This window comes from Eurytemora carolleeae, unplaced genomic scaffold, assembly GCF_000591075.1.
Source record: "Eurytemora carolleeae unplaced genomic scaffold, Eaff_2.0 scaffold645, whole genome shotgun sequence".
Classification (NCBI taxonomy): domain Eukaryota; kingdom Metazoa; phylum Arthropoda; class Copepoda; order Calanoida; family Temoridae; genus Eurytemora; species Eurytemora carolleeae.
Genome location: NW_019396538.1, coordinates 63,907 through 76,196, shown reverse-complemented (window position 1 = coordinate 76,196; position 12,290 = coordinate 63,907). Strand labels below are relative to the sequence as shown.

At 31.6% G+C, this 12,290-nt stretch overlaps 1 protein-coding gene across 5 annotated transcripts; it reads left to right on the top strand.

Annotated features, from left to right (window-relative positions):
• The first annotated feature begins 35 nt into the window (after nucleotides 1-35).
• LOC111705114 (dolichol kinase) lies at nucleotides 36-11,464 on the top strand. Of its 5 annotated transcripts, none has more exons than XM_023477565.1 (13): nucleotides 36-94; nucleotides 4,421-4,502; nucleotides 5,353-5,441; nucleotides 6,554-6,618; nucleotides 8,092-8,182; nucleotides 8,511-8,585; nucleotides 9,283-9,351; nucleotides 9,539-9,584; nucleotides 9,737-9,804; nucleotides 10,026-10,106; nucleotides 10,401-10,441; nucleotides 11,063-11,141; nucleotides 11,365-11,464. In XM_023477565.1, exons 2-13 carry the CDS (start codon nucleotides 4,464-4,466, stop codon nucleotides 11,447-11,449), a joined length of 828 nt encoding a protein of 275 aa, XP_023333333.1. In that variant the 5' UTR covers nucleotides 36-94; nucleotides 4,421-4,463; the 3' UTR covers nucleotides 11,450-11,464. The 5 variants fall into 5 exon arrangements, with proteins under 5 accessions (XP_023333333.1, XP_023333336.1, XP_023333332.1 ...); XM_023477568.1 differs by having other exon boundaries at nucleotides 42-94; nucleotides 4,456-4,502; XM_023477564.1 differs by lacking the exon at nucleotides 36-94 and adding an exon at nucleotides 3,189-3,274 and having other exon boundaries at nucleotides 4,456-4,502.
• Nucleotides 11,465-12,290: the final 826 nt, after the last annotated feature.

Below are 12,290 nucleotides of genomic sequence, written 5' to 3'. Positions count from 1 at the left end.
CAATACATCTATTAAAAGACAGAAAATAGTTTAAATATTTCAGATAATTAGAAAATGGATTTTGACGGCGATTTGAGTCGTTTTGTGGTTTAAGGAATGTGATGTTTAGAATTGCTACAGGGTGTTTCGAGAAATTGTATCGAAAAACGTTGTTTCTTAAATTTATCAACAACTTAAAGAGGCTGGATTTGAAAAGTGAAATTCTTTGTAGTAAAGGTATTGCTACGTCTGAAGCTATGTCTTAACTTCTATTTAATGTAAAAACGGAGCACAAGAATATTATGGTAACATTTACAGAACTGAACGCGAAGTTAGCCAAAGCTACTAGAAGGAGGGAATCCCCGGACGCCATGAGCTTCCGCTATGCTGACACGAGCCTCCCAGATTTGCGAGGCAAGGCAGAACGAACCTCTACTATGCAGACCGTGTCTCCGCTTTGCTGTAAAGGATCCTCCACCATACAGCACAGCTTTTTTAATCTTGTTTTTTATGTGTTCTATCAATTTTGACGTAATGGCATAAGAATTCAACTAAAGATCAGAGTTAATTATTGATTGCCATGATTAGAAACACGAATGAACTCGTACGGTGGTTTATAAGATCAAAACTAAAACTTTAAACCAGTGCTTAGGATCCGGATCCGCAAGATTTTGGCTTCCTGGATACGGATCCGCAAAAATATGCGGATATCCGGATCCAAGAGGTAAAATATCAACCAAAAAAGCAATAACTTTTTTTGAAAAATGTTAAAATTTAAATGAATTATACAAATTTTCTACGAAGAAAGGTATCGCTTAAATCAAAGATTCTAAAATATGAAATAAAATTCAATTCAAATTTTTTTTCTCGATATATTTTCCTTTTCGTGTAAAAAATGTTTTATATACCACTTTATTAGTCACTATATACTATATACCACTATTTATGATAATTAATAATCACTTCTCGTCTCATGCCACTATGTCGAAAAATTTGTAAAAAAAAATCCTTTATTTTAACTTCAAACACAATTTGATGTATTGCGCATGCTCATTACTGCATAGCTGAGGCTCCGTCTACCTAGCAAATCTGGAGGCTCGTTTTTGAATAGCGGAGGCTCATGGCGTCCAGGGGTTCCCTCCTTCTTGTAGCTTTGGCCAACTTTAATTTTTCACAACATTGCGTTTAGTTTTGTAAATGTTACCATAACTTTCCCTCCCTCGCTACAACGTAAAGGAGCTCATTTTAATTTTTAATTTCAAAAATATGTATCTTAACGCGATTACTGATGATGAACGCTATCGTAAAAAACGCCGAAAATAGAAGAAATCATAACGTTGACATCTCTAAATATTTTTATGTTTTTTTTTCGTAAATTATTGTTTCTTATGGTTTTTAGACTAGAATCGTGAGTAAATACATTTTGTCTGGCAAACTCATGGTTAACTACCCCTAGCTCTGTTTCAATTTTGTTGAAGTACAGTTTTCTGTAAGACTTGTGTCGATCAGGGGTGAATATTTTCCAGAACTTGAAAGTTTTTTTATTATTTTTTGATTCTTGTCTAAAAAAATCATTTGTTTTCTCCAATAACTTTGAGAGGAAAAAAATATTTTTTTGAGGGGGATAATTTTTCTGGAAAATATACACCCCTGACAAGTGTTTAAAGTCTCTTTATACAGGCCCCCCTCCCCCTCTGGATACTATTCCCTGAGTCCTGTTTAGTTCTTGATAACGTTTATCCTTAATATTTGTTATTTGTTGATATTATTAGATTATTTTCCCATTTTATCTCACATTATATAGTTAATCAATTATGCTGCAAGAGATCTGAGATTTGAGATTTCTGTACTTTTGTGAACAATTTTAAGGGATTGTGTATCCTAATTCAAGTGTAACATTAATTTTAAGGGATTGTGTATCCTAATTCAAGTGTAACATTAATTTTAAGGGATTGTGTATCCTAATTCAAGTGTAACAATAAATTTAAGGGATTGTGGATCCTAATTCAAGTGTAACAATAATTTTAAGGGATTGTGTATCCTATTCAAGTATAACATTAAATTTAAGATAACTATTGATGATGCAGGAATGTATCTATTGACTCTTGTCCCTCAATATAAATGTTAGTGAAGGAGAATTCTAGTTCGCCTTTTTATCACGATATTTGATCCTGATGCATTTGCTTAAAGGGACTGTAAGCGTAATTTCAAGTGATCCTCCATGCAAAGCTTGCAATTACGAATTAGATATCCATGTTACCGATCTAGAAAACTGATTGTTTTCAATTGTGGTTTTTCTACACAAGTGACTTGCGTTCGCGGTTCTACTGTATGAAAGCATATAGGAGTTATCAGGACTTAACACTTAAACCAAGAAAATCGACAATATCTTTATTATTGTAGATCAGATAAATGTTTAAAGGGTAATGTTGTAAATCGGGTGTTCTTCCCGGAGGGTCACTTAAAATTACTCTTACAGTCCCTTTAAGACCGCTATTGATGTATTCTTTGACCCTTTATCTAAATATTATCGATGAAGAATTTTAGTTTTCCTAATTTATAATTCACAACTTGGTCCTAATTTGCTGTCCCTGATAGCATAATTTCAAGCTATCTTTCATGCAGAAGATGGCAAATCAGATTCACATTGGTGCCTTTAAAACTTTATCTGATCAAGTATGAATTAGATATCTATTTTAATAATTTAGAAAACTGATTATTTTCAATTGTGGTTTATTTACAAAAGATCGACTGAGCGCATTTCTGCTGCAAGAAAGCATATAGGAGTTGTCAGAACTGAACACCTTTAATCCTAGAAAAACGACAGCATCTTAAACATTATTTATCAGATAAAGGTTTTAAGGGTGAATAGGGCATTTCTATCTTTTCATGAAAAGTTACTTGAAATTACGCTCACAGTCCCTTTAAGTTACATGATATTACGCTCACAGTCCCTTTATAAAGGACTCTCGCCCTATTTACAAATTTACCCTTTAATCTTTGTCTAAGCAAAATTGACAAAGTTAGTCTTCTTGTTATCTGATAAATAATCATTTTTATTTGCACTTCTCTAATAAAAAGTAGTTTATTTTTAATCGGGCAGGTTGTAATTGAGGTTCACTTGAACTATACGTCCTATATTCCCTTTAAACAAAACACTTATTTTTCTTTCTTCAAAGATTTAAAGTCGAAATTTGTGTTAAATAATTTTTTTTTCATTTCAGAAGTATGGAATATTAATTATGCATTATGCATGAGTAAATATTGTATAATGTATATTGTATGAATGCACCAGGCATGTTTAAGAGTTTAAGAAGAAATTTTGTTTAAATTATTCAACATTTAACTCTTTATTTGAAAATAATCCAATACGTGACTGTAATAAAAGAGAGTTTAGATACTTATACCGGTGTCATGTGTGGAGAGCCTACCCCTATTCTTTACACTATTTAAACACTGTATTTTGATTAAGCAAACACTTCAAAATTTATCTAAGAAATATTGATTGTTAGTCAGAAAGACGACATTTGTAAGGAAATAACCTTTTTAGTGTTCTTTCTCCTTCAAGAATACATTTTAGAATTAAATGTACATTTATATGTAAACTAATAATTTCCAATGTTTTAAAATTGTTTGTAATGTCTGAAATCAGGTTGAAATGGTTTTAACACATAGAGGGAGGCTCTCCAGTATCCATGCAATGCTTTCCACTCAGGACACCGGGATAAAATGCTTAACAGTTTATAGTGACATGATACTTCAGTTTGTAATAAAAAGAATGCTAAAAAGTTCAGCGAAAAACGAAATCAGAAAAACAAGTAGAGTGAGGTTCATAAAACAACATAAGACATTATTTCAGCAGTGTTGTTGCAAAAAATTAGAAGCAGCCAATAGCTTGAAAATCATCTTCTTTAGTGAAATGCTGTGTTTCATTTCCATTGGAATATTTCAAATCAGATCTTTAGTGTCTCAGAAGTCAGCCTATTTCACGGGGTTTTTTTTTTTAATTTTTAGGTAAAAACACCAATTGGTTTATGAAAAAATACAGCATCGCTTGAGTTTAAGTAAAACTTGCCAAATATATGGATTTTTGTAATGTTGAATGTGCATAATTTTTGAGATTTCAAAATAAGTGCTTTTTTATGATTGCAGTACAGGGTTACTCAAAAAGAATGATACTTGTATAGAGGTAACTGTGCGGAATTTATACTAATTTATAACTTGATTCTTTCTTGACTCAGCCATTAAATTAGCCTTTGGCCATATTTAAGGCAAAAGATTTAGTTTAACCATGGGATCGTCATATTTTAAGAGTTCCAGGTCGTCTTTTCATTCTCATCCTTTGTGGATAACCCTGTAGCTGAAGTGCTCATCATTGCCCGAAATACTGTGGTAATTTGCCTGTAGCTTCTGACTAATCTAAACACCAGTTTAATCAAAGGATTTAAAAACTAAACTTACCTGAGATATAAACAGATAGAAGGATGAATTCTCGTATCTCTGACCTACGTCCTATGCAGGGGGTAAGTTAAATATAAATAATGCAATGTGGGGGGGAGGGGGGTCGAATGCATTTTTTTATAACTTATAAACATTTTTTCCCCCGATTTTTTTAAAACAAATTTTTTGATCCATGTATTGAATGCAGATAATCATTTTTCCAATCTTGTTTTCTGGCTGTCCTGTTTTGCTGCGTTCAATTAGCTGCACCCCCCCCCCCCTCCCAGAATGGTTAATATACAGTTTCGATACCTGATTTTATAACTTATTAAACGGCTAAATTGTTAACATTAATACTGAAAGTTCAGCAACCAGAGAAAACTAGATTAAGTTTCAAAAACAATGCCTTTGGTTATTTTAAGGTTTAATAATTGATATCTTAATTCTGTAACCCTTAAAGGGACTGTACGCGTAATATCAAATGACAATGCACGATTCACAACGGTACTTATAAAAACTTTGTAGGATCAGGTATGAATTAGAAATCGATGTTATTAATTTAGAAAAATTATTAATTTAATATGTGGTTTTTCTATAATAGTGATTTCTGGTTTCTGTGCAATAGTGGTTTCTACTGCATGAAAATATAAAGGAATTATTTTAATTTAACACTTTGAAAACAACCATTTCCCCCTTATTATTGATCTGAAAAGGGTTTCAAGGCTACCATTGTGAATTAAGCATTTGATATTATGACAGTCCCTTCAGGTTTACTATTTCGTACTCTTTATAGTTGTATTTTAACCACGTTTAAAATTCTTATTATCTTAACCTGTTCTCCCCTTTTTCTAAAATATCAATAAAACATTTAATTGGATCGAATTAGTTATATAAAATCAACTCGCAATGAAATCCTGGATCCTACTCTCTTAGGGAGTAAGTGGAGTTTATGGAACGGATGGTATTTGTGCCGTCCTACTTCCTCTGTCTATTCTAGTTCCTGGAGTACGCTCAGATCTCAGGAAAACGGGATTTTAATTGTTTTTTAACCCCCCTACCCCCATCTAAAAATAAGAATAATATTTCACCTTTCTATTTGACCCGAGCCGCGGCTTAAAACTGCCAAAAACCGGTTTCAATTGAGCGCCGGCTTGAATCTTAAAAAATTTAATACAATTTTAAGTAGAATCAACCATATTTGAACAACGGCTTAAATTCCAGCCGCGGCTCAAATTCTTTAAATTCGGCCTCCGGATCAGGAATCCACTTTTTACTCTTAGCAATTCCTGAAGGATATGAATTCACTTGAATTCACTCCATCTGAAATTTACCTATTCTGTAAACCTCATGGTGAAATAAACAAAATAGTTATGATAGAAAGATACAGATAACAATCTTAGACAATACAGCACTTTTTCCTGATGAACCCGCTTGATTTTACAAAAATTCTTATGTAATGTTTACTATTTGAAAATTTATTAGTTTTTTGTGATAATGCATAATTTATCGTAAACATAACATAGTCACTAAATATTTAAATCTTTATGAATCCACTCTGAAAACAATGGATCTAGATCCGGCAAACCAAATTCACATGATATGTAAAAACTTCTAATATTTCACAGTAAAATTGATTTTTATCCATCTTTGCGACAAATTTAAATTTTTTAATCCCTATATTTTTGCAATTCTTGTTATATTTTAAACTTAGATTTTTTGGTCCAACAGAGTTCATAGATGCAAATATTATAAGGTCTACGACATTAGGTTACAAAGACAAAGGGATTAGAAAATCAGTGTTTGTGGCAAAAACTTAATTCGTTTGCGGTTTTTAGAAACATCTGTAATTTTGAGAACCTAATTTTGGTCTGTTTTCAAATTTAGTGCCTGGAATAAAAAAGTAGTTAATGTTTTCAAATTTAGTGCCTGGAAAATGTAGTTTATGTTTTCAAATTCAGTGCCTGGAAAATGTAGTTTATGTTTTCAAATTTAGTGGCTGGAAAATGTAGTTTATGTTTTCAAATTTAGTGCCTGGAAAATGTAGTTTATGTTGATTTAAAGTTAGTTTGAGTTTGAGGGAGGGGGGGAGGATTCCATTAGTCTTATCTGTAATAGAATCCTGGATAATATTCAGTATAATCAGCTTATCCTTATCCCTATCCTCTCTTCTTCTATACATTCTAGACTACAGGCCTACAGGTAGAAATAAATGTTAATGAGAATGTTGTTTTCAGTTGTACTATCCTTTCATTTAGTATCCTTTCATTTAGTATCCTTTCATTTAGTATCCTTTCATTTAGTATTCTTTCATTTAGTATCCTTTCATTTAGTATTCTTTCATTTAGTATCCTTTCATTTAGTATTCTTTCATTTAGTATTCTTTCATTTAGTATCCTTTCATCTAGTATCCTTTCATCTGGTATCCTTTCATTTAGTATCCTTTCATTTAGTATCCTTTCATTTAGTATCCTTTCATTTAGTATCCTTTCATTTAGTATCCTTTCATCTAGTATCTATGTGCATTTTACAGTATTACCTATTATACTTTTATCAATTCAATGATGTGGAAATCGTCTTTATTCTATAAATTTCCGCAATCGTTTCTGGAGCAGAAATCCGCAAATCACTTCTTAGAGAGACCACAATTAAAAACAATCATTTGTAATAAAAATAACAGTAGATATCTCATGCATTCTTTAACAGCTTGACACTTCAAAGGGTGTTGTGAATCGGACATGTCACTCTTTTTAAATTTGGAAATCATTTATGAAGTCCTAACCAACCTATTCCTTAATCCTCATCGTAACCAACCTACTCCTCATACTGAACAACCTATTTTTCATCCTAACCAACCTATTCCTCATCCTGACCAACCTAATTCGCAATCCTAATGCTACCAACCTATTTTTCATCATAACCACCCTATTTCAAATCCTAATCCACCTATTCCTCCTCCTAACGTCACCTCATTTTTTAAAAAGATAAAATATTTTGTTGCATTATAACTAAACGTTTTAACTATCTGTACTGTACAGTGTACAATAGTTCCATGTTTACTGTTCAGGACAGTGTGAAGTGCAATATTATGTTGAACATTTTTTATATTTTTTAAATTCTTGCTTTAATGATATTTTTTTAACATATTCAAGATTCATGTATTCTCTACAGATGATAAACTTTCAAATTAACTACTAAAATGTTTATGTTCATGTTTCGGAAAATCACACCAATCAAAGAGAATTTTTGAGGTGTCAAAGTAAGGTGACTAATGAAAGCAGAAGCGATTTTCCTAGGATTAAAAAAAGAAGAGTATCAAAGTATTTGATGATTGGCTACAACAAGTCAAGAACAAAAAGTTAATCTTAAGCAAAAAACTTATCAAAGTGATGTTTGACATCAAAAAAGATGATTTAAAAAATATTTAAATTTTTCATATTTTTCCAATGTTCTTAAAAATTAAAAAAAAAGGGGGAAAAATGTTCTTAAAAATCTTAATTTTGAAAAATTTTCTTAATTTTGTTCTTAATTTTTGGCAAAATTTTTTAGAAAATTCTCAAATTTAATAACAGCTTTGCTTTCTTAATTTTTTGGAGGGCAGGTGGCAACTATGAAACAACCTATAACACATGCTACCAACCTATTCTTCATCCTAATCAACCTATTTCCTATTAGGTAGTTCTGCTGCATTCTCCTTACTAAGTTTCCTCCCAGCCTGGCTCTGCATAGTTCTACTTCCTGATCTTCAAACAGATTCAAGATTCAGGTCTTTCAAAACAAATTCAATATTTTTAATAATATTTTTGATAATTGTAACAATTTCAATGTTTGTAACAAACAATCGTTTTAATGTTTTAAATGTTTTTGTAACAATATTGATATATTTAGCCATTTTTTTATACTTTAAAATTTTTTACTTTTACTTGTTATGTTTTTAATAATCTTTAAACATTTGTTTCATTTTTTAACATTTTAGCTTTTTTCTTCAACATTCTCTCTTGTAACATTTCGTTCAATATGTCTCATCCAATGTGAAAGATCGTTCTATTTGATAAAATGTTAGAAATTGCTCTCAATAAGATAATAATATTTAGGTTGTATTTATGTTTCTGGACTGTTCTAGTTTACAGGCCTGTGTTCAACAATATTGTCTCTAGGTTTAAGAAAAGGCAGGAAACAGATTTTTCATAATTAAAGCAATGTTAAAACTTTTTTGTTGATGATAGTTTTCTAAAATATGGAGAGACATATTTATTTACAGATCTTTAGTTTCTTCAGGACACCATGTTGTATTCTATAACATCATGTTGTATTCTAGAACACCATGTTGTATTCTAGAACAATATGTTGTAATAAAGAACACGATGTATGTATAACTAATTCCCTGTACTAAATGAGTGTGTACGAATGAAAAGATATATTGTATGTATGTAGAAGAACATGATGANGACACCATGTTGTATTCTAGGACACCATGTTGTATTCTAGGACACCATGTTGTATTCTAGAACACCATGTTGTATTCTATGACAATATGTTGTAATAAAGAACACGATGTATGTATAACTAATTCCCTGTACTAAATGAGTGTGTACGAATGAAAAGATATATTGTATGTATGTAGAAGAACATGATGAGAATAATAAATCAGGAGGTAGGGAGCTCATGGGATAAGATAGATGAGGTTATTTTATGTGTTATATATAAGTAAATATTTAATGGAATATATACATAATCTAATATATATATAGGTTTACTTATAAAGCGTAATACTTTAAAGACGACCTGAGAATGTTAAAAATCTGAGATTTGAAGCATAAAACTAATTGTTATGCACCATTATAAGTGACAAGTCTGTTTGTACAGTTTTACGTTTGGTGAGGCATGCATTGTAGTGCAAGGAGGAATATTAGCCGCTTACACGTTCATTAACAGGTAAGCTTATATGTACAACATACACAATTTACACTGTACAGTGTACACTGTACACGCTTTCATTTTTATGCAAACATGCTTTTAAAGCAAAAATTTTACATTTCTAGGTTCATATAAATTGTACATGCACAATGCACAATAACAACTGTACAGTGTACACACAAATGTACTGGTATTCACTATCTAGGTTGTACATGCAGGGTGTGTTCCGAAGAATAGAATTGGCTAAACAGGTAACAAGTAATGCAAGTTTGAGAAGTATACCAGTCTTTTTATTGAGTTCAGAATTTAAATTTGATTTTAGAAAATTTTAGCTTGTGTTTACTTAAAAATAATGTCAATGAAATTATTTGCTCAACAGATTCTAACTGTTTTCCTTCCCTAGGTTGTAAAATGGATAGATTGGTTTATAGATCATTACTCTACACCTTCCTCAATCCTCCTAATCTCCAGGTATAGATCATTACTCTACACCTTCCTCAATCCTCCTAATCTCCAGGTATAGATCATTACTCTACACCTTCCTCAATCCTTCTCATATCCAGGTATAGATCATTACTCTACACCTTCCTCAATCCTTCTTATCTCCAGGTATATATAGATCCCTTCCTCAATCCTCCTCAATTAATGTAAAACAAAAATAATGATAAGATGAATGTAAATCACGTTTTTAGTTGGATAGTGCTAGGTGTACTGTCGGTTTGTGTTGTTGTTGTTTACAAACACAAGGGTTGGCCTGTACACTCTAGAACAAGGAATCAATTTAAAAAATTTAGAATTTCAGTAGAACCCATAAAACTGTAGAATAGGAAGACGACTGTTGGACCCAAGTAAAGGTTTAAAATAACAAAACTAAGAAATTCTACAGTATACAGGGAACCATTTTACTTAAAGGCCAAATGTAATACTATTAACTTTATAACAATATCAAATATCAAAGATCTATTCCACTCATGTACAATGTCTCATTGTACAAGAACTAGGATATCAAAAGTCGATTTCTATGTTATAATTAAAATACGTGGATTTATAATTGATGAACTGATCAGGAAACTGTTTCATCTTGCGGTCATTCTTGTATATGTACCAGGTACAGTGTAGGAAGGGTGGGGGGCAGCATTTTGCAGCATGCAGAGGGGGGCGGATGATGCCAATGTTTTTTAGAGTTAATTGGCAAACACAAAAATGGGATTTTAGAAAGCATTGGAATTAGATAGATTTTATAAAATTGCAAATATCGTAGAAATTCCTTTTGTAAAACGGCATGTCCGATTTACTTGGGTACCCTTTAAACCATCTCAGTGAACACTTGAGTGTACTGGCATTAAATTTTTCCGCCTTAAAAATAATCTTATTTGTTAGAAATAGATGAAAGGGTACTGTTTTGAATAAGATATGTTACTCAACAGCTGGAGGACAACTTGAAATAACGGAAACAGTCTCTTTAATCGATTTATTTTTCCATGAGCGCATAGCTAACAATTGTTATAATGTAAAATTGTAATATAAACTTCAAAGGAAAATGTTAAATTGAAAAATCTATTCTGAAAAGATTAAATGTGCTAATTATGATAAAATTGATCAAATCATGATTATAAATTGATTAAATTAGACAAATTATCTAGGTATATATTTCAGCTCGTATATCAGAAAATTACGGTATTATATTTTCGTAAAAGATATTTTATAAAAGATTAATTAAAAATTGTAGGATTGATTGTTAACCCTGATCTACTGTATATCGCTAGTCTAGGGGCTACAACACTATTTATTAGTTTAGAAGCTCTAAGGTTAGAATTTATCAGTTTTAAATCAATCATTGTAATTTTATATTCTTTTGTTTAATAATTTATGGTGGAAACAATTTTAAGCAGAAACATGGATTAGAAATGACATTTTCTTTTATATAATTTTTGTGTGGAAATTAGACTGTTGACTACTGAACTGATCTTAATTCTTGATAAAATTACTTCAACCGCTTTTCCGAGATATGAAGAACCATTTCTTGTTTAGGTACAGTGGAAAGCTGCCTAGGCTGACCCGTCCGCTCACAGCTCACCTGGAACACTTTGCAGACAACAAAGAGGGTAAAACTTGATATGATTAACATTTAAGAAAAATAAAGATCTTTTATCCTTTGGTTTAATAAAGGATTAAAGAGAAACCTGAGATTCTCAGGCTCTTGTGGGATATCGTCGTTTTCAGATTGTTTGCGTATTTGCTGATTATGATCTGTTTAAACCTATTACTTTTATACAAAATTGTATTTTTATGTTCTCAAGTTCCCATTTATTAAGAAAAATTACCCTGATAAAGAATTCGGAGGAAAGTTTTGAGGAAAAGTCCAATGGAATAGTAGTATTCTATAAAGAAGTACCAAATTATGGTTTACCGTTTTCAGGAGTCCTTTCTGTCGGGGTAGGAGACGCAATGAGTAGTGTGGTTGGAACTGCTGTAGGTAGGACCCGGATATTTTCTACCCATAAAACCCTGGAAGGAACCGCGGCCGGTTTCCTATCTCAGCTAGGGTTCGGATACCTGCTCAGCTCCCTCTGTGGTCTGGAGATACCGGAGCCAGGGTTTGCTACGGTTTGTCTTGTTACTGCAGGGTTTGAACTGTTAGTGGAGCAGGTTGATAATCTTACTCTCCCTCTCATCATGTACATAGGACTGTATATAATAAGTACATAAGTTTGTAAAGAATTTACACTATCCACTAATTAAATTGTAAAATGTACATAGGATTGTAATTTACTTTGTACACGATCAATACAATAACTCTTTTTCATCATGTACACCTAAGACTTCCAACGATCATAAAAATTTCGATTATGTACATTGTATAGTAATATTTGCATTTAAAAAGTAAATTATTTAAAGATGAATCATCCCTGCTAGAAACTTAAGTTAATTTTTTAATATCACAAGGATTATAAGGT